At 36.3% G+C, this 21,788-nt stretch overlaps 1 protein-coding gene across 6 annotated transcripts; it reads left to right on the forward strand.

Moving 5' to 3' along the window:
* Window positions 1-1,159: 1,159 nt before the first annotated feature.
* washc5 (WASH complex subunit 5) lies at window positions 1,160-18,670 on the forward strand. Of its 6 annotated transcripts, none has more exons than XR_014531651.1 (29): window positions 1,160-1,354; window positions 2,385-2,574; window positions 2,682-2,827; window positions 4,205-4,289; window positions 4,374-4,474; window positions 4,684-4,876; window positions 5,076-5,228; window positions 5,779-5,892; window positions 6,543-6,714; window positions 7,069-7,196; window positions 7,403-7,532; window positions 8,515-8,627; window positions 8,873-9,039; window positions 10,104-10,179; window positions 10,274-10,384; window positions 12,066-12,206; window positions 12,333-12,413; window positions 12,511-12,612; window positions 12,765-12,944; window positions 13,623-13,747; window positions 13,842-14,004; window positions 14,187-14,289; window positions 14,410-14,489; window positions 15,487-15,590; window positions 15,692-16,235; window positions 16,287-16,620; window positions 16,717-16,870; window positions 17,772-17,859; window positions 18,422-18,670. XR_014531651.1 is itself a non-coding variant. In XM_083530386.1 (29 exons), the coding sequence occupies exons 2-29, from the start codon at window positions 2,392-2,394 to the stop codon at window positions 18,479-18,481; spliced, it is 3,480 nt and encodes a 1,159-aa protein (XP_083386512.1). In that variant the 5' UTR covers window positions 1,171-1,354; window positions 2,385-2,391; the 3' UTR covers window positions 18,482-18,670. The 6 variants fall into 6 exon arrangements, 5 of the variants coding, with proteins under 5 accessions (XP_083386512.1, XP_083386514.1, XP_083386515.1 ...); XM_083530386.1 differs by having other exon boundaries at window positions 1,171-1,354; window positions 15,692-15,821; window positions 16,524-16,620; XM_083530388.1 differs by having other exon boundaries at window positions 1,171-1,294; window positions 15,692-15,821; window positions 16,524-16,620.
* The last annotated feature ends 3,118 nt before the right edge of the window (window positions 18,671-21,788 follow it).

Consider the following 21,788-nt stretch of genomic DNA (forward strand, 5'->3'; position numbering starts at 1 on the left):
TGTCTTCCTTCACCACATCCATAAACCTTCTCCGTGGCCTTCCTCTTTTTCTTCTTCCTGGCAGCTCCATCCTCAGTATTATCCCTCCGATATTCCCCATGTCCCTCCTCTGCACACGTCCAAACCATCTATCGTGCCAAGAATTGATTACACTTAATGACAGCAGTTTCCTCTGAATGTGTAACACTGATCTATGATGCAGCATTAGAAGCTTTAAAAGCATTAAAAGATGCAGTTGACTGCCATCATGACTCCCAGAGGAAGGCTTTCATCCTACATCCTCTCTGAGAAGGTTTGATAGATGGAGCGGTTTATTCGTAGGTGACCAAAGTGGGGATAAAAATAGGGTAACTTTCCAGACTTAGGGGTCATTTGGGTTGTTGGAATTCAGAAAGTTTTTCTGTGAAAATAAATCATTGATAAGAGGTTGATAAACTTGGTGCAGGGTGAGATGCTACTGGGAGTGTGTGTGGGTGTTGTGTAAGTGTGTGTAAGAGAGAAGCAGAACCGCCAGTTTGTGTGTGACCGAGATGCCGTCTGCAGAGTACAGAACAAACTTTACTCTTATTCATGAATCCTCTCTGTTTATTCATGTTATTAGTAGACCTACATTTCCATGGCACTACTTTTACTACATGGTTTGTGTATTTGTTCTCTACTGGTAAAAGATAAAGACACACAAGAATTTCACAGTGAACATCTGACAGGAAGTTCTGTAGCAGTTTTTGGCTCTAACAGAAGCACTTTTGTAAGATGGAGAACAGGAGGGAAGATGTTAGCAGACTGCCTCAAACCCACAGTCAAAAATGGAGATGGAAGCTAATGTGTTGGGGTTGTTTTGGAGCAGGGAAGGTTGGTGAAAGGGACACTGAAACAACATAGCTACCATTCCATACTTCAACACCATGCAGTTCTGTCTGGACTGCGGTTTATTGGAACCGAATTCACCAAACAACAAGTCAGTGACCCGAAGTGTATGCCGAAGGCGTCTGGAGTGTTAACCATCATGGAATGTCACTGCACCTTAATCCTACCGAACTGCTCTGGGATCAACTGGGATCACAATGCCAACTCAAGCAACAACGAATCGATTGTTTTAATTGAAAGAATAGTGAATCGTCCGACTTTTATTTTGAAGAGCGTTTTTAAGGTTTATTTTGCGAACGCGCTGTCATATGATAGTCACGTGACTGGAAAGCGGAAGACAGTAGAGGGTGAGTGCAGCTGCAGAACTCAGACTGGGAGAAATGTGATTATTGACACATAATCAAACACAAACCGCAGATTGACACCGGTGAGATCAACACTGAGCGCGTTTATATCCGCTGTTTGCAGGTGAATCAGAATTAACCAGGTAGATCTGATCTCGGGCTGAGAGCAGAGACTGACAGCCTTATTTACATTCTATAATCTTCATCATCATCATCGTCATCATCGTCATAATAGCTTCAACACTGATTGTGTCAATATTGCGTTTGGTGTAATTTGTCTTTTTCTTTTTGATCTCTTTCTACATTTTCATTATCACGATCATCATCTTCAACTTTCTCTTCTTTGACTTTCTCTTCTTCAACTTTCTCTTCTTCTTCTTCTTCTTTTTCTTTTTCATCTACTTTACCTATATTTTTGCCTTGATCTCTTTCTACATTTCCTTCCACTTCTTCTCTATTTTTGCCTCAATCTCTATTTTTTTAAAAACTTTTCTTTCTCTTCTTCTTCATCTATATTTTTGCCTTGATGTCTTTCTAAATATTTATCATCATCATCTCAATTTTCTTCCTGTTCTTCTTCATCTTTTAGATTTTTTGCCTCTTCTTGCCTATTTTTTTCTTTTTCTTCTTTTTTTATCCATATTTTTCCTTTGATCTCTTTCTACATTTCCTTTTTCTTTTCTTTTTATTCCTTATCTTATTCTTCTTTTACATTTTGACATTTTGACATTTTTATCATCTTCCTCATATATTTTTTTGCCTCAATCTTTTTTTTCTACATTTTTATCATCATCCTCATTACCATCATCATCATCATCCTAATTTTCTTTTCTTTTTACTCTTATTCTTGTTTTGTTTTTTTAATATAATTTTGCCTTGATCTTATTCTTCAATTTCTTCTTCTTTTTCTTTTCCTTCTCCTTTATCTCAATTTTTAAAATTATTTTTTTTTTATCTTATACATGTTTTCTTTATACCACTTTCCTTTTTTCCTACCCCCTCCTCTTTCTCCTATGCTGATTCTTCTTCCTCTTCTTTATCTCCTTCTTAGTTTGCTTCTTCTTCTACCTAATAGTAATATTAGTAAGAAAGTAACACCTACACGAGTGTGTTCTTTGCAGTACTCGAGCAGTTGAATCAGCTCCAGTGTTGTACTGGTGCTTGTTTTCCCAGAGGCAGGATGGACTTCCTTGCGGAGAATAACCTGTGTGGCCAGGCCATCCTGAGGATCGTGTCCCGTGGAAATGCCATCATCGCCGAGCTGCTTCGTCTCTCCGACTTCATCCCCGCTGTGTTCAGGCTCAGAGACAAGAGCGACCAGCAGAAATATGGAGACATCATCTGCGACTTCAGCTACTTTAAGGTATCCTGCTGTTAATCTTGTTTACCTTACAAAGTTATTTACTCGAAATACAGTCAGACCTCTGCTTTGTGCTTGATGTGTTTTAATGCTTGTGTGGAACACTTCAGGGTCCAGAGTACTATGAGAGCAAGCTGGAGGCCAAGCCAGAACTTCAGGACTTGGACGAGGAGTTCCGGGAAAACAACATTGAAATATTGTCTCGCTTTTATCTGGCCTTTGAAAGTGTCCATAAATACGTTGTGGACTTAATAAGGTGAGCAAACTATATATATATATATATATATATATATATATATATATATATATATATATATATATATATATATATATATATATATATAATTATACCATCATACCAAGTGCAATTTCATATTATGTGTGATATCATAAGTACAATATGTTCTTAGTTTTCTAGCACCTTTGTATTTTCAAAAACATTTGTGTATATATACAGTATGTGTGTGTATATATATATAATATTTCAATTATTTTTCAATTATATTTCATTTATATTAGTTTTTGTTTCTTGTACTCTAAAGCAGTCTCTGGCAACAGAATTTCCTTCAGGATTAACAAAATCCTGTAGTTCTTATCTTAATCTTTTGAGATTACACTGAATGGTTCGAAACCTGTTCTTAAGGAGAAAGAGATTAGAAAAGAAATGCCAGTCTGGTTTGAGAAAGGTTACTGTAACTCAGTTATTCAGTCAATACATCTGTAATGAGTAGAACATCATCTCCGGAATGCACAGCTTTGAGCTCATTAGATTACACGAGCACAAGACCATGTCAGGCTCCAGATAGATTTGGGACGTGGTAGCTCAGTGGATAAGATGTTGGACTTCTGATCAAAAGATTGTGGGGCTCAAAGCCCATGACCACCAAGCTGCTGGTCATTTGAGCAAGTCCCTTAACCCTTACTTGCTCATCTGTATAACGGAGATAACTGTAAGTCACTCTGGATAAGTGCATCTGCCAAATGCAATAAATGTTAATGTAGATTTTTTAATATTTATTGAATCATGTCATCTTAATGAGATCTTGACATAAGATCACTTTTTTTACTTTAGAAACTAGCAGGTGTTTTTTGTGTGTCTTTAGTTTATTAGACACTGACCAGACGTCACATTATAACAGATGAATTAAATAACACTGATTATCTCTCCATCATGAAAGTGGGTGGGATTTATTAGGCAGCAAGTCAATATTTTGTCCTCAAAGTTGATTTATTTGAAGCTGGAAAAATGGGAAATCGTAAGAATTTGAGTGAATTTGACAAGGGCCAAATTGTGACGTCTAGACCACTGGGTCAGAGCATGTTCCCGGTCTGCAGTGGTCAGTATCTATCAAAGGTATTATAACTGGTGAACTGGCAACAGGGTCATGTCCGTGGGGAGCGATGCACGTGGAGGAGTGAAGGCTGGAACGTGTGTTTCCATCCAACAGATGAGCTCCTGTAGCTCAGATTGCTGTAGAAGATAATGCTCGATGGGTCAGGACTATTTTGGCAGCAAAAGGGGGAACACTATTACTCATGTGGTCATAATTCTATATTTGATCGGTGGCCATAAACTTATGCCTGATCAGTGTATAATTTATTAATAATAAGGAGTTTGCGATTGTTTTTGAAGGTACCTGGATGATCTTAATGAAGGTGTCTACATTCAGCAGACTCTGGAATCAGTCCTTCTTAATGAAGATGGAAAACAGCTATTGGTATGAAACATATAAACATTGAAAAGTCTCTGAAGTTTGAAGTGTGTAAAGATAAGAAATCGCATCGTTGTTTGATGTTTTCAGTGTGAAGCTTTGTATCTGTACGGCGTCATGCTGTTGGTTATTGATCAGAAAATCGAAGGAGAAGTCAGAGAGAGGATGCTGGTGTCCTATTATAGATACAGGTAAGCAGAAAATGCCCATTAAGGATGTTAAATAATTAGCTGATCATTGGTCATGTTGAATAATATCTATCATCTTTTTTTTCCATTTATCTTTTTAACTCAAACCTGATGCATTAATGGCATTATCATCATGCTGAAACTCGATTCCCAGGCTTGGTTAACTTGTAATGACATATAAAATGGTACCTGGTTTTTTTTTTTCCTCTCAGTGCTGCTCGATCCTCAGTAGACTCAAACCTAGATGATATCTGTAAACTGTTAAGAAGCACCGGTTACTCCAGTAACCCCGGGGCTAAACGGCCAAACAACTACCCCGAAAGCTACTTCCAAAGAGTTCCCATCAGCTCGACCTTCATCAGCATGGTCATAGGTCGTCTGCGATCCGACGACATCTACAACCAGGCATGGCACAGTTTCATCATGCATGTCATTTAAAACATGAAAATAACGAATATAGGAGTTTATTAATGTACAGATTGTTTCTGCAAACATTTGTTTAAATATATATATATATATTTTCTTTATGTTTTGGATCTCAGTGCTTTTAAAAACATCCCTTTCTGTACATAATTCTACATAATCCATATGCTTGTTTATTCAGGTTTCCGCTTATCCGCTGCCAGAACACCGGAGCACTGCACTGGCAACCCAAGCGGCCATGCTGTATGTCTGCCTGTACTTCTGTCCCTCCATCTTACACACACAGCAGGCCAAGATGAGAGAGACTGTGGACAAATACTTTCCTGACAACTGGGTAAACACTGTTCTTTATGGGACTATTAGAGTTCTCTAATCGTGAATATACAGTACAACTGCACAATACTATTTTTAGACTATGAATAAGAAATAAACATCGACTTATTGTCTTTATTCACATTTATTTTTTCCCCGACAAGCCAACAAAAAGTTCTAAGAGAAGCCCCAGCTTCTATTATATAATAATAATTATTACTATAATAGTAAAAATAGTTTACAGCTTCTATTATATATAATAATAATAATAATAATTATTATTATTATTATAATAGTTCTGTCAGTTAAAACACACTGCATTTTCCTTTAGATTTCTATTAATTATTATTCATTTACCCCCAAAATAAATCCAAAATGAAGCTAAAACAAGCATAACATTTAAAATTTTTAAGTAGAAATATTAAGAAATATTTTTACAGTCATTTAATCCGTTTTATTTTATTTGTTGTTTCATGAAATTACACATTAAAGACAGATATCTAGCAAATAGCTACCAAAATACACAGTTATCACATTGTAAGTGATATGTGTGTGTTGTTTTGTTAAATCAGGTGATCAGTATATACATGGGCATCTCTGTGAACTTAGTGGAAGCGTGGGAGCCATATAAAGCAGCCAAGACTGCACTGAACTACACCCTGGACGCAGCAAATATCAAAGAGCAGGTGCACACGCACACACACACACACACACACACACACAATCACTCACTCACTCACTCACATATCTATATATCTATATATATAGATATAGATATAGCTAGATATAGTTTTTATTGGAGATGTTTCTAGGATGCACTCCAGGATCTTCTGATACACCAGAACACTTTGCTCTACATTTCAAGTTTGGAATTGAGGTTGCATTGAGATTTAGACACTAGAGTTTTTTTTATTCTACCAGACATAATGTTGCATATGCTCTCTTTTTTAAGTGTTCTAATAAGACAAAAACAAATCTAATAATTGGACATGAATTACATTTTTTTACTAAAAAGTGGAGTATAGATAACTTTGATCTAAAACATGTAATAAACGTTTTAAAATTGCACTTATCAAATTATATTTAAATGAATAATCATATAAAGTGTGTTTGTGTGTGTGTAATATATATATATATATATATATATATATATATATATATATATATATATATATATATATATATTTTTTTTTTTTTTTTTTTCTATGTATATTTTATGAATATTTTATGTATATGCATGTCTTAATGCATATGAGTGGATTAATGCAGTAAAATTAAAAACTGTCAATAATTCTGATATTTGAAATGTGGTCTAAAAGTGTGTACGTATTTGCAGGCTTCTCGCTATGCCTCCAGTGTGGAGAGCCTCCGGCAGCAGGTGCAGCAGTTGCTGAAGGAGGGCTTCCTGAGAGAGGAGATCGTCCTGGACAACATCCCGAAACTACTGAACTGCCTGCGGGACTGCAACGTAACCATCCGCTGGCTGATGCTGCACACTGCAGAGTCAGGTCTGAGTCATGGCCTTCTCAGATTCGAAGGAAGCTTTTGAATAACAAAAGGATTTATAGAAACAATAAATTATTTAATTGATACAAATAGTTTTATCACAGTCATCTTGTAAAATATATGATAATATTTGGGGTTTGAAATCCTTCATGCCCTAGTAATTGTCTTTGAGTCCTTTTGGTTTCAGTATTGTTTTTTTTGTTTTTTTTACATTTACATTTTTAATCATTGTTTTACTTATTCTCGCATATTTCTCCATCCATCTTTACACGTTCCTACCTATTTCTAACAGATTTTATTCTATTTTTACAATTCCTTCTTTGTTTGGAGTGTAATCGTCATCTTACGTTTTCCAGCATATGATTCGAACAACAAGCGTCTACGCCAAATCAAGGATCAAGTGATCAACGATTCCAAATACAACCCTAAGATTCTGTTTCAGCTGCTTCTCGACACGGCTCAGTTCGAGTTTAGACTCAAAGAAGTGGGTTTTAAAGTTTTTTTTTCTTGCATCATTCTAAATGACGAAGGTCATGAGGTTGTTCAGCAAGTGTTATGTTTTTAAATAGCACGTCAAGTTCTTATTAATAAATTAAAGAATGTTTAATATTCACATTTAATATGCCGTAGTTAAACCTGGCAACATCTGTATCACCATGCTGGTTTTTTTTTTTTTTGTGTATCATCCAGATGTTCAGACAGATGTTGGCTGAAAAGCAGCTGAAATGGGAAAGCTATAAGAAAGAGGGATCGGAGAGGATGATCGAACTGGCCGAGGTGTTTTCTGGCGTCAAGCCTCTCACCAGGGTGGAGAAAAACGGTTCGGTTCACTTCTTTTAAACCAGAGCACACAACCAGTGTGTGTGTGTGTGTGGCTATAAGGGAAATAATCATGAGGGTCGGTGGTAAAATACCACATAAAATGGGATGTTAATTTGTTATCCCATGTTTTTTTATTCATCTTAATCTGCAGATAAATGACCAGGATTTAATGCTTAATTTTAACGAATACATTTGATCGATGTTACATTGAGTTACATTGAGTTATCACTAGTTTGGGTCATCACTAGCATTATAGTAGTTATAACCTGTCAGCTTTATTCTTACTCCTGAAGTAAAAAGAAAGTACTCTACAGTTTGCCATATTACAGAGAAAATCTTGAAGATTTACCTGGAAAGTTGTTCCAAAGCACTGAGATTTCTAAGCATTTCATAAAAGTTTCCTTACAAAAAGCTTCACCGTACGAACAATTATACAAATACTACATTTATTTAGTGTTATCTGTTCTACGTCTAAATTAGCTCTTACTAGAAATGATACCATTTTAGGACCATACCATACCATTTTGCACTTTCAGAGCAGCTAATAATGAATGAATCAAGATCTTCTGACCAATTAAATCAGAATTCAGCAGCATTGTGGCAAAAATGTGTGCTATGATTTTTAGCAGATTTATTCACGCAAACTAAAAATATTTATTAAAAGCTTCTTTCTTTTCACATTTTTATTTACAGTATAATAGGTTGTATATTAACTTATTAGAAGAAAACTGATAGTTCTATATAAAATCAGAAAAATCATTGATCACCCCTATGTAACCAAAATGGAATAATCCTCGTGATTTGACTGGTAGATAAATCAGTCTCCTCCTATCAAAAGCAGCCAACCTTTGACTATTCAGAGTTACCCCTACCTAATTTATTCACTTTAAAACCTTGAGCTCACACACTTCTAATCAGAAGTCCAACACCTTAACCACTGAGCGGTTGGCCTTCATTATGTCTTCTTGTTGCCTCCACAGAAAACCTGCAGGCGTGGTTCAGAGAGATCTCCAAACAGGTCGAGTCTCTGAACTATGAAGACTCCACCGCAGCTGGGAGGAAGACGGTGCAGCTAATTCAGGCTTTAGTAGAAGTGAGCGCCGCTTTCGTGTTCATTCAGTTACACGCATGCACTTAATGAATGAATAAAAAAAAAAGTTAGGACTTCCTTCCTAGTTGCACAAGGAACTGTCCACTTTCATTTCTTTACACATTGTCAAATTCACCAGTTAATGTTTGCAAAAACCTATGTAGGAAATAAACAAGAGATTATTGAATCTGTGACCAGATGTTGATGTTTATCAGTAAGCGCTTTTTTCTCTGTTGTTTAATGTTCAGGTTCAAGAGTTCCACCAGCTGGAGTCTAACCTGCAGGTGTGCCAGTTTCTGGCGGACACGCGCAAATTCCTGCACCAGATGATCCGTACGATCAACATTAAAGAAGAGGTGCTGATTACTATGCAGATCGTAGGGGATTTGTCCTATGCCTGGCAACTTATAGACAGGTAACAGATTTTCAATGAAAAGTGGTACAAAGCAAGTGTGAATAATTGCACATGAGTGACACACATGCATTTTAGAGCATGTTAAACATTTAGTGAAGATATTGGGATTTAAACCACCAAATTTCGATACAGAAGGAAGGAAATGAAGAAAGGTTTGCAAAAGCTTTGCTCTACGTTTCGTGGTTGTTTGCTCGCCTCTGAACTTGCACAACTGGGAAGTGCAAAGTTTTTTTTTTATGAGACAGTCTGGATATTTCTGTATTGAAGAGTGAGCTGAATAGCAGCGCTTTGTGTGTTTTGTAGCTCAGATACAGGTGATATTATTTAAAAAAACAAATATACCAAAAAATATCCTGATCTCCTGCACCAGCATTTGTGACTTTTTGCAATCTAAGAGCAGCTGTTTACTCAGAGAGACTCGATATTGAATGATTACAAATAAATACACATTTATTGAATGTCAATGAATAAAAGAAAATTCCCAATTATACCTTGTTCAGATGGTTAAATCTGATCATAAATAATATATACAGTATAATAATAATGTACTACTATTATATTATTTATTGTATATGCTACAAAATTATTGGCACCCTTCCAGACTATCATAACTTTCAATTTAACTATATAAAATGGGGATTTCTCCTAAACATTGATGCTTTGGCTAGAAAGAGGTTTTAACATAACTGCTGAATGGGACAAAACAATTGCTGATTCATAATGGGAGACATTTTTCAGTTATAATAGCTAGGTTTTTTGCAATTGTCGAATTATACCTTTAACCTTTGCTGCAATAGAGATGAACGAGGCAGTTACAATTAATTTATTATAATATTCTGCATTCTCACTTATAAATTACAATTACAGATTGTAAGCCTTGCCATGGTATAAGAGAAATAAAACACCTTGGGAAAAAAATTGCTCTTTGTTTGTTCCTTTAGTCTTTGTTACTACACTCACACATTACAGAACATCCTTTGTTAATATGACCTATTAGTCCATATTTAATTGTGTGATAAAACTTTTATTTTGTATGGATTTTTAACATTTTAATTTCTTTTTAGTTTCACCTCTATCATGCAGGAGAGTATCCGAGCCAATCCGTCCATGGTCACCAAACTTCGAGCAACGTTCCTGAAGGTATGACTTCTAAGCATGTCGGAAGTTAGCACAGAAGGCTTGAAGAATAACGGCAGGCATCTGAATTTAACTTTTTGCAATCCACTTTAAACAGTTGGCCTCGGCGCTGGATCTTCCCTTGATGCGCATTAATCAGGCCAACACTTCTGATCTGCTCAGCGTGTCGCAGTTCTACTCCGGAGAGCTGGTGGCCTACGTCAGAAAGGTACTGCCAGTTGTGAGAGCTAGGTTTTAGGAATCATTTTGTATCCAGCTGTGCTAATGATTGATTTAATTAAAAGATCCACTACTTGAATGGTTATTGCTAACTTTTAAGTGTTAGTATGTTTGGTCAAACTGATTTGTTCATTTGAATGTTTGTATATAAAAATGCAGATGAAATCTTGTGTAGTATGTGCCAATCTGCAAAATGTAAAAAAAAATAATAATAATAAATGAAGGCTGATCAGAAAATGTGTACTTTATGTAGTATTGCCCATAGACAGAAAAGAGCTGGTTCAAAAGTTTGCACACGCTCAATTCTACATACTGTGTGTTGTTATCTGGATGATCAACAACTGATGATCTGATGTTATCTGGATGATCAATAATAAATTAACTAGGGGTTTCCTCGACCAAGGATTTACATCAGATTCAGAAAGTCTTGCCTATAGTCAACTGATAGCCTTATCATTATGTGTGTGTTATGTCTTCTTTTCACATTTTTATGTGCAGCATTATCTTAATAGGCTTTATATTAACTTATTGGGAGAAAACCGGTAGTGAAATCAGACCCTATATGACCAAAATGTCATGATCCTTGATTCATAACAGCTCTGTGAAGATTTGACTGTGAGATTGGCAGTCATATAGGGCTTCTCCTATCAAAGCATCGAATCTTGGACTATTCGGGGTCACCCCTAGAATCAACAAGTTTTTATGTTTCATGATAGATGTTCCCAGTTTCTCTGAGTGTTTGACTTTCCCACTGTTCTTCCCATGAAAAATTCTCCACAACCTGCACTTTGCAATATGTTCTGCACATTTTAGCTTTTTCAAATAGCAGCGACTGTATATGATTTTGAGGTATTAGATTCAACTTTATTGTCATTGTGCAAGGTACATGTACAGAGCCAATGAAATACAGTTAACATCTAACCAGAAGCGCATAAGTTGCCCATTTACAATAATTAGCAATATGATAAATAAGGGTATGAGGTCCATGTGTACAGGGGTGAGGGTGAATAATGTACAGAAGGTACAGTAGGTAATAATATATGGTATATAGTAATATACAATATACTGTGAAAAGATCAGCATGTCAGAAGATAACATGCTCAAATGACATGATATAGATATGTACAAGTATGTATGTATGATACAGTATATTCAGAATAAATATGGGTGGAATATACAGTAGTACAATGATAAATGTGGGTTATGGATGGGGCAGAAATGCGTAGTGGATAAAACACAGAAAGTGACATTGCAGTGGTGTATTTTTAACATTGTGTAATGATCAGCTGTTCAGTGCAGTGAACACGGGTTGTATTCTTCAGTCTGTTAGTGCGGTCTCTGAGGCACCTGTAGCATCTGCCCGAGGGGAGAAGGGTAAATAGTCCATGGTTAGGGTGAGAGGTATCACAAGATCATTTCACAATACATTAAGAGACATTATTTCTTATGTGAACAGTTTAATTTGAGTCTTGTGGACTCGATAAGCATCTGCTATGTGAAATAGTTTTTCCAGGGCAGGACTAAATTAAGCAAAATCCAATTTTTGTAGTCCCATGTAAATGATCTACATTTTGCAGATTGTGCGAGATGTGTGAAAAATGATGACCAAAGCAAATATAATACAATTTGTGGAAATGTATCTATTACTAACCATGAAATTTGTTGTTCAGGTTTTGCAGATCATTCCAGAAAGCATGTTCACCTCACTGGCCAAAATCATCAAGCTGCAAATTCATGACATCATAGAGGTTCCTACACGGCTGGACAAAGACAAGCTGAAGGACTACGCCCAGCTCGGGGCCCGCAACGAGGTCAGTGCTAGCGGTTTCCGTATGGATGTTGATCATTTTGATCTTTTACTAAAATGTATGACTTGGTCATTTCTTTCTCGCCCTTTACCTCTAAACCCTTGATTTGTGTTTTTTTTTTTTTGTCAGGTTGCCAAACTCACTCATGCCATTTCCATCTTCACTGAAGGCATTCTGATGATGAAAACGACACTTGTTGGAATCATTAAGGTTTGAAGTTGTGTATGGTGTGACTTTTGAATGTGTCTTGGCGTTCCATGATGATGTTACTAGCAAACTGATACATTATATGCTGGTGTGTCTTAAGGTGGATCCCAAGCAGCTTCTAGAGGATGGAATAAGGAAGGAGCTTGTAAAACGAGTTGCTTATTCACTACACAAAGGCCTCATCTTTAACCCTAAAGCTAAAGTAAGTGCATGATTTGTGCTGTGTGTTTTTGAAGTGTGTTTTTATTTGGTGTTCTCTAATTTATATCTAGACTTTTTGTTTTGTGGATATTATACACCCAAAGAGGGCTTTAAATCCTTACAGCGTCAATTAAGAAGTATTCTCTTTTCCAGCCTAGTGAGCTAATGCCCAAGCTGAAGGAAATGGCTGCCACCATGGATGGCTTTTATCGCTCCTTCGAGTACATTCAGGACTACGTAAGCATCTATGGCCTAAAGATCTGGCAGGAAGAGGTTTCCCGAATCATCAACTACAACGTGGAGCAGGAGTGCAACAGTTTCCTCAGGACCAAGGTTTCCTCTCTACTCTGTCTGCTTTTACAACTGTGTTAGCATCTTATATTTCATACACGATTTTAAGGCTGTTCTAGCTGTAAGAATTACACGCAGTCACTTGGCTTTCGAAAAGCCAACAAAAAGCTGTTCTCTCTTTTTTTTTTTTTTTTTTTTTCTTTAAAGAGTAAAGATTATTAGCTACTCTTTGTGGTTTCAAAGGAAATAGTAGGTTCATGATTAGTTAATTATTAGTTGTAATTAGTTTCTAACACACACACACACACACACACACACACACACACACACACACACACACACACACACAAAAACATATATATTAAATGTTTTTATTTTTACAAGAAGAGCTGTTAGCTTTATTTGAAATAATTGAAAGGAAAATTGTGTTTCCGATTAGAATAAACAGACTTAGATCTATTTTAAGACAATAAGATCCTGCTTTTAATTTCTTAAGCTACTGTTTGGATCAAAAGTGTCGACTTTGTTAAAGTCGTCTCGTGCTTTTAGATTTTAGTACCATTCTAACACCAATAGCTCCAATTCATTCCATTAATTTGATTTGATTTTATACTTATTTATTTCATTTTGTTTCCCAATTCTTGCTTAATCAGCTGTCTTCCATTTTAAGCACCAGATTTTGAAGTGTTTATTTGTCACCATATTTGTGGTGTTCTTCAGATCCAAGATTGGCAGAGCATCTACCAATCGGCACACATTCCCATTCCCAAATACCCTCCAGCGGACGAGTCGGCCACGTTCATCGGCCGTCTCTGCAGGGAGATCTTAAGGATCACTGATCCGAAGCAAGTCCAATATAAATTTCAATACGTTTATCGTCACTATATTCAAACACTAAAAACTAATTTCATCATTTGTTTTTTTTTTTTTTTTTTTTAGAGCAACTTGCTATATAGATCAGATGAACACCTGGTATGACATGAAGACACACCAGGAAGTGACCAGCAACAGGTTGTTCTCAGAGATCCAGGACACTCTGGGCACTTTCGGCCTGAACGGACTCGACCGTCTCCTGTGCTTTATGATAGTTAAGGAGCTACAGGTGTGTTTTTATCCAAGTTATAAACGTTATGTGTCATTTTTTCACATTCAAAACAAGCAGTAAGATATTTGAGAAAAATACAGTTTTATGATATTAGCAAATATAAAGGAAAGAATGTGGGACGTTATTACACATTAATTTTCCTGAATTACATTTAATAAGTCATTCTTTTTTTCCTCCAGATGTTCCTGACCGTGCTTCAGAGGATCATCCTCAAGGACAAAGCTGTGGTTGATATCTTTAAAGGGCTGCTGAATGTCGTGAACCCGGTGAAAGGCATTGTGGGTAAGACAACCCTGCATTTTAAGTGCATGTATGGCCTCATATTACACACTGGAGACATAACAGATGTTTACACTGTAGCCTCAGTACAATAAACTAAAACAATTTGTTTTGTCTCCACAGCCACAGCGAGTAAAGTGTATGCCAACGCTGTAGCCAAAACACAAAAGATCTGGCCTGGATATCTGGAGTCCATTATGAAGGTGTGTGTGTGTGTGTGTGTGTGTGTGTGTGTGTGTGTGTGTGTGTGTGTGTGTGTGTGTGTGTGTGTGTGTGTGTGTGTGTGTGTGTGTGTGTGTGTGTGTGTGTGTGTGTGTGTGTGTGTGTGTGTGTGTGTGTGTGTGTGTGTGTGGCTTCCCAGAAGAATAGAGATTTTTATAACAGCAGAAGGAAACTGCTAGAATAGGATGTTATAATCTTTGTCAATTTATAAGATCTGTTTGATAGACATCTAAAATAAAAAGGGGTGGGGATAAATGTGTAAAATGATAGAAGTGTGTTTTTTTGTTTAGATTTGTTTTTTTATGCGTGCCCGTCAAAATGTACAGCCACGCCCACATTAACAAGCTGTAGTGTAATCGCAACAGAACCGTGTCTTCCATATACATGAGTTACAAGAAAAGTTTCTTGTATATCAGTTATTTGTAATGACCAAGACCACCTTAGTGCAAAAATATCTGAAAATGCGACACCGAATATCCAAAGTTCGAGAACCACCGCACCAAACAAACATATTTTATTCCCCATTTGCTGTTAGAATAATCTCCACTTTTCTGTAAAGATGTTCCACTAGATATTGGAGTGTGCTTGTGGAGATTTGTGCTCATTCAGCCATAATGGTGTTAGAAAAGTCATCTACTGATGTAGGGTAAGGAGGTTATGATGTAGGGTGCTGAAACATTTTGTGTAATGGGAAACATTTATGCGAACACCTCCAAAGCCATCATAGTAGTGTTAATCTCTCCTCAACATCTCAGGTGTATCTATAATGTAAAATTAAGTAAAATTTTTAAGTTTTAAAACCGGGAAAGGAAAAATACAGAAAAGTAATTATAAAAAAAATAAATAAATAAAACCATCTCATTGTTTTGTTTGTTTCTTTTTTCTTTGCAATAATAGTAGTTGTATAGTAGTTACCTACTTGACAGATTTCATTTAATTAAAACCTGGATGTTCTGCTTCGCTGTATTTACGTTGCAGGTGGGTCAGATGCAGATCCTGAGGCTACAGATAGCGAATGAATTAAACTATTCCTGCAAGTTTGATTCCAAACATCTGGGAGCAGCTCTGGAGAATCTGAACAAGTGAGTTAAAAACCATGTCGATGGTTCACTCATAATTTTTTCCACACTGAGTTTTTGGTGCTTGTTTGATTTTTTCCTACACAAGTGTTTTCTTATTGCAGCTCTCTGCTCGCCGATATTGAAGCTCATTACCAGGACCCGAGTCTGCCGTACCCTAAAGAGGACAACACCTTGCTGTATGAGTTCACTGCATATCTGGAAGCAGCTGGAATACACAACCCACTGAACAAAGTTAGTTACATGTTTAAATAAAATAAAAAAACACTCAACATAGAGCATGTAGACAAAATATACTTTTAAGTGTTTTAAATAAATTATGATGGTTTAAATGATGTAAATCATCAGGACACTAAACTGAACTTTTGCTTTGTTTCCACACGGACGGATTTATTTGCCGGATGTGTGCACTGTGGCTGGTTTTTGGTCTGGAAATAGGGATATAAGTCTCGTTGGCAGTGATGCTTTACTTAAGAATGTGAAGCGCCAATAAAGAAGAAGAGGAGGAAGAATGGTGGTGGATTTTGGGGCTTGATTTGGTACTTGGCGCATCAGTAAAACAAATGTTTAGTGATTGAAAATTAGTTTTTGCTGAGTAAAGCAACGACGTTGTGAATAAATGCGTGTTGCGTTGAAGGTTTTAATTTCGCCTCATTTATATTTAATTTTTTATATTTTTTTATACAAATGGTCAAACAGTAATATACGCTACGTTATTTGCACGTAATCAAATTAGCGCCGCTGAAATAGATTTTTCTTCAACACGTTTTTAACACGTTAATTTTGACATCTCTAGTAAAAAAAACACTTACGGACGAATTTTAAATTCACTGCAGAAAACAAACATTCTTATAGAAATTATATTGAAGGAAAACTGTTTTCATTTTATGTCAACTAATTTAATTATTTATTAAATTAAAACTAATTTTTTTGCAGATCTACATCACCACCAAGCGCCTTCCGTACTTCCCCACTGTCAACTTCCTCTTCCTCATCGCTCAGCTGCCCAAACTCCAGTACACCAAAAACCAAGGTTCCACATTTCCAGAGCCTCTGATTATATTACACTCCAGATAATGATGACAAGTCATAGTTCATCCTCAGTCCTGACTGATATCTATCTGTGCAGGAATGACCTGCCGGAGAGCAGCTGATCCCGTGGACTGGGTTCCTCTCGTCCTGGGTTTACTAACGCTGCTCAAACAGTTTCACTCCAGATATACAGAGCAGTTCCTGGCTCTCATTGGGCAGTTCATCCGCTCCATCATGGAGCAGTGCACCAGGTAACGGACTGCAATCCCCTTTTCTGAAATGCATTTTCAGGGGGAAAAAGCATATAAATATATATATATATATATATATATAATATATATATATATTTTTTTTTTTTTTATATATATATATTTCAATCTGGATATTTGCATGTTAAACCCTTCGGAATGAATTCTGCTGATCAGATACTATGCATTTTAATGATAAGCAAAATGGAAAAAAAATCATCTAAATAATTACTTTTTACATTTCATTTACATGTTGGCCAAATTACACTTGATACACAAGACTTTATTTAATCCAGAAGGAAATTCACATGTTACAGCAGCACATAGAGTGAAATTGTACTAAGCAATGTATATTATAGATAAAAGATAATAAGAGAACAAATATATAGATTTACAGTATATAAAGAAGTATATAAAGATTTAGTTATATTTGTAAATCTCATTATCTAATTTTTATAACCGATCAGTTGAGGGCTAATGGCGTTGCTCAAGGGCCAGCAGTGGCAACCTTTTGATCAGAAGTCTTAACCTACTTAAGTACATTTGCCTAATATTTGGCCTTTCATGTTAGGAAATTTTATTTTTTTATAATTTTGTAAAACACAGATCAGGAATAACTTTATGACCACCTCTAGCAGTCATAATTTGGCCCTCGTCAAACTCTAAAATCCTTACGCTTGCCCATTTTTCCTGCTTCTAACACGTCAACTTTGAGGACAAAATGTTCACTTTCTGCCTAATAAATAAATCCTACCCACTTACAGGTGTCATGATGAAGAGATAATCAGTGTTATTCATTTCACCTCAAATATAAAATGGAGAAATATTTTCTTTTGGTAAAATGTGATTACCAAAAGTGCTAATTTAATTAATTAATTAAAAAGTGCTGTTTATTTCTGCACAGTCAAAAGATCCCCGACATGCCTGCGGATGTGGTCGGAGCGCTGATGTTTTTGGAAGACTATGTGCGTTATACAAAGCTATCCAGAAAGGTCAGTTATTAATAAAAAAAAAATGTGTATATATATATATATATATATATATATATATATATATATATATATATATATAAATTTTATTCATTCTTAGCAATTGGGCAGAAATTGTACAATTCATCTGTTAGCACGCATCATGGAGTTGATTAATTTCCTGTAACAGAACACCCAGAAGTAACTCCTTATAATACATCAATTTGCTAAAGAATACAAAGCATTATACTTAATTTTTTATCAATTTATAGTTGCATTTAACATCCATGAAACAAGCCAGTTGTTCTCTCATTTTCTTTAGAAGTTAATGAGAAAAATTTATTCAAGTTTTACAGTCATTTATTACTCCCACTGGAGACTCCTACCATAAATAAAAGTCTCCTCACAGAAAATTTCACCACACCAAAAAAGCTGTTTTTCTTTGTTCAATAAATTCAATCATTTGTTTGTATGGACACAAAGATTTTGCCAGTAGTTCGAGAATTGATGCTGTTTGATTTTACAAATGTATATAATATAACAGTATGAACGGTTGTACTAATTAGATTTATTCTTTAATTGGCAGGTGGTGGAAGCTCACATCCCAAGTTTCATTTTTGATGAATTTAGAACCGTATTGCAGTGATTTCTTTTCTCCACAGGAACACAATTTGCCAATTAACAATTTTTGCATTTTTCCATAATTGACTAACATTAAAATAGTTACTGAAAGTGTAATTACTGTGTAACATTTCATCTGTGTTACTTTAGTTTCAGTAGAGCTATGCTGGATGTAGGAAGGTATAAAGGTGTTGTAAATAAATGATTTACTGAAGACTTTTTATTTATTTGCATATATATATATATATATATTAGTATATAGTATAGTATACATAAAATATATTACACATAAAATATAGTATATATTTATCTCACTAAATGGACGATTTTTGCTCATCGTATGTGCTTCAACCCCAAACTATTACCACGTCACCAAACGTTGGAGGCAAACAATGGTATAGGATGTCTTTAGATGTAGTAGCAATTTTCCCTTCACAAGAACAAGGAAACCTGTTCCAGCATAAAAATTCCCCCATGTGCACAAAGCAAGCTTCATGAAGATATGCTTTACGTTGTTTGGAGTGCAAGATCTAGAGTGGCCTGCTATAGAGCTCTGACTACAACCCTACAAAAAAATATTTGGGATGAATTGGCATGCTGACTGCACCCCAGGCCTCCTCACCCTATATCAGGAGCTGACTTTTGCCCTTGTGGCATATGAGCATGAATTTCCATAAGCACACTCTTAGTCTTCTCATAGTCTTCCCAGAAGAGTGGTGGTTACTATAACAGAAAATGGGAACTAAACTTGGAATGGATTGATCAAAAAGCACTTACCAATCTTATGTCCAGGTGCCCACAAAGCTTTTGTCCTTGTAGTATGTACTATATAATGTATAGAATAGTCTTATGAAGAACTTAGGACTGTAGCTACAGTGACAAACACCTTTTCAGAGTGACTACAAACATTTCATAATTACAACTGAGTTACAACAGTGATATCTTGGTGATATCTGGGACACTCTTTACCTCATAATGACAGCAAAAATAAAAACAGATTTCAGATCAATGTAAAACTTAAGATCTTTGCTGTGACACTTGAGGTTACTCTGGATTATCACAGATGTTTCTACACAGTTCTGTCACCTGTGGCAAATTCTATTGACTGCACACAACTTGGGAAGGCGTGCGCATGTCATGAGGTCAACCTGTTAGAATGCATATCCAAGCATCAGTGTAGAAACAGCTCATTGATATTTCAGAGGATGGGATGCACATTAGCTACTTTTCATATAGGAAAGGGCATGAATATTTAAAATGGTGTGATATTCCTTTTTTTTATGCATGTTTATGGGGTAGTAATGCTAAATTATTATAGGGTGTGGAGTGTAAATTGATGTGGGGCAAATTTTAAAACCATTTTATGTCTGGAACATAATATTGCTTTAGTATGGAATCCAGATGCAGTGTTTTAGAAGTTCATGTGATTTCTGAACAGGCCGCCATCAAGCCGCCAATGCTGTTTACATGAGCACGGTCTTGAACCCTCAGTTGCATAGTTGTATATATGTGATAACTGTAAGTTACTCTGGATGAGGGCATCTGCCAAAATCACATTAATATATATATTTTTTTATTGGGCTCTAAAATTGGACTCCTGGATAAAACATTTCCTCATTGTTTAAACGAACTTATGGGCCAAAAGCAGTTGTTTGCAAATCACCATGGCAACATGAATGGGTAAATCACAGAAGTCAACTGATCACAACCAGGAAACCTCGTGTCAATGAAAGGTTTATTTTGTATTAAATATATTACAATACTGAATGATAACGGTAAAAAAAAAAATGGGTGCTGATTGTTTGTAAGTTACATACAGCATACTATAAAAGAAAACAGCCTCATAGAGAACGAGCGTCTCGAAAACACAAAAACGAAAGAGATTTCATGAAACGGACAAACATAAGGCATATCAATGACGTCTCCTGAAGCAGGTGCAAACCCCTTCGCTAATAATGTGGTTCGTTCTGCAAAGAAAACAAGCCAATGCCGCGTCCTCACTCTGACGTGGTGTGGGTGAAAAGTTAGTGGACCTACACAATCACTGGAGGATGACGTGTCATTGACGTGGATGGCAGTTGTGCTGTAATCGTCTTAAATTACATTCAATAGTGTGTTTGCTCTGAGAATCGGGTACGATTCGGCATCGGGTTTTGTATTTTGCATCGGCAGCTGTGCTAAATGAGGACAGTGAGGTGCTCAAAGTATTGCTTGAGATGTTTTTTTTCTTCCTTTTTTAGTTGCTTTTGGATTCAGCCTTGATCAACACCGCATTCAGCCATGCACTTTTGTTTTAAATGCAGAAGAAAACCCCACAGAGATCGCGTAGAATATATCGCGAGGGAGAAATACACCGCCGAAATCGAACGTGTCATTATGGCATTAAAAAGGGTCACATAAATAAAAAAGCGTTAAAAATCTGTGCTGATCTGCATCCGTATACACAAAGACCTACTGAAATAGTAATGCACTAAATCGCTGTCTGGGTCCAATGCATATATATACAAGGGGTACTGGTTGGTGAAAACAAGGGTTAGATACATTTTCGTATCGGATGGGGGCAGATCTGAATGTCCCATGAATACAGGCAGCAGGATTTAATGAAGCTTATGTACAAAGGATGTGTGTACAGTGAGGTTTCTAATGATATTACAAGGACAATACTGAACACACTGGTTTGGGCTTCTTCCTCAAGAAAGCCTTAAGCCTGAAGTATACTTTACAGAAATTGCGTCTGTAATGGTTGTATAAAGACGACATCCACCTTCACGAGCTTACAAGCTATGCATCAATTTCACATCAGTCACATGTGAGTGCTCAAGTGCTGACACTAAAATGACCACTTCCTTGACTATAAGAAAATGATTGGCGCTTCTCATCTTCAGCGTCCATCTGCAGTCCATCAGCTTGGGCATGAATTGATCCTTGAAAATTTGCCATGCTGCTGCTTGAGCTCTGTTTGCTCCACTCTGATGTCTTAATGTTAATCCAGTCATCATTTTTCCAAGGCTATAGTTACAGGTTGACTTTTATAGTCGTAGGTGGCTTTGTGCAGTCTAATGGAAATAAAATAGCATGGGCTCGCCTAAACATCCCATAATTCGCACTATGACTAAGGGTGCGTTCAATCAGATCTCGAGCTCCCTAGTTTGTGAACGAGTACATAGTGTACGAGTTCACCCACCACTAAGGACCCTGGTAACGAGACTCAGTTTCCAGTTACATGACTGATGGAGTTGTAGAGAAAAAAAACATTTATACACTGTTCAACCGTCTAATTTCCTCATCAGTCACTATAAAAAACAAAACAAAAAACAACATTAAATACACAA

This window comes from Silurus aristotelis, assembly GCF_946808225.1.
Source record: "Silurus aristotelis genome assembly, chromosome: 25".
NCBI classification, from domain to species: Eukaryota; Metazoa; Chordata; class Actinopteri; order Siluriformes; family Siluridae; genus Silurus; species Silurus aristotelis.

Bases quoted from the DNA above. Each gene is read 5' to 3' on its own strand.
- washc5 (XM_083530386.1), top strand. From the start codon at position 2,392: ATGGACTTCCTTGCGGAGAATAACCTGTGTGGCCAGGCCATCCTGAGG. The intron at 7,533-8,514 runs GTTCGGTTCACT...TTGCCTCCACAG, and splicing joins CACCAGGGTGGAGAAAAACG to AAAACCTGCAGGCGTGGTTC. The intron at 16,621-16,716 runs GTTCCACATTTC...CTATCTGTGCAG, and splicing joins CCAGTACACCAAAAACCAAG to GAATGACCTGCCGGAGAGCA.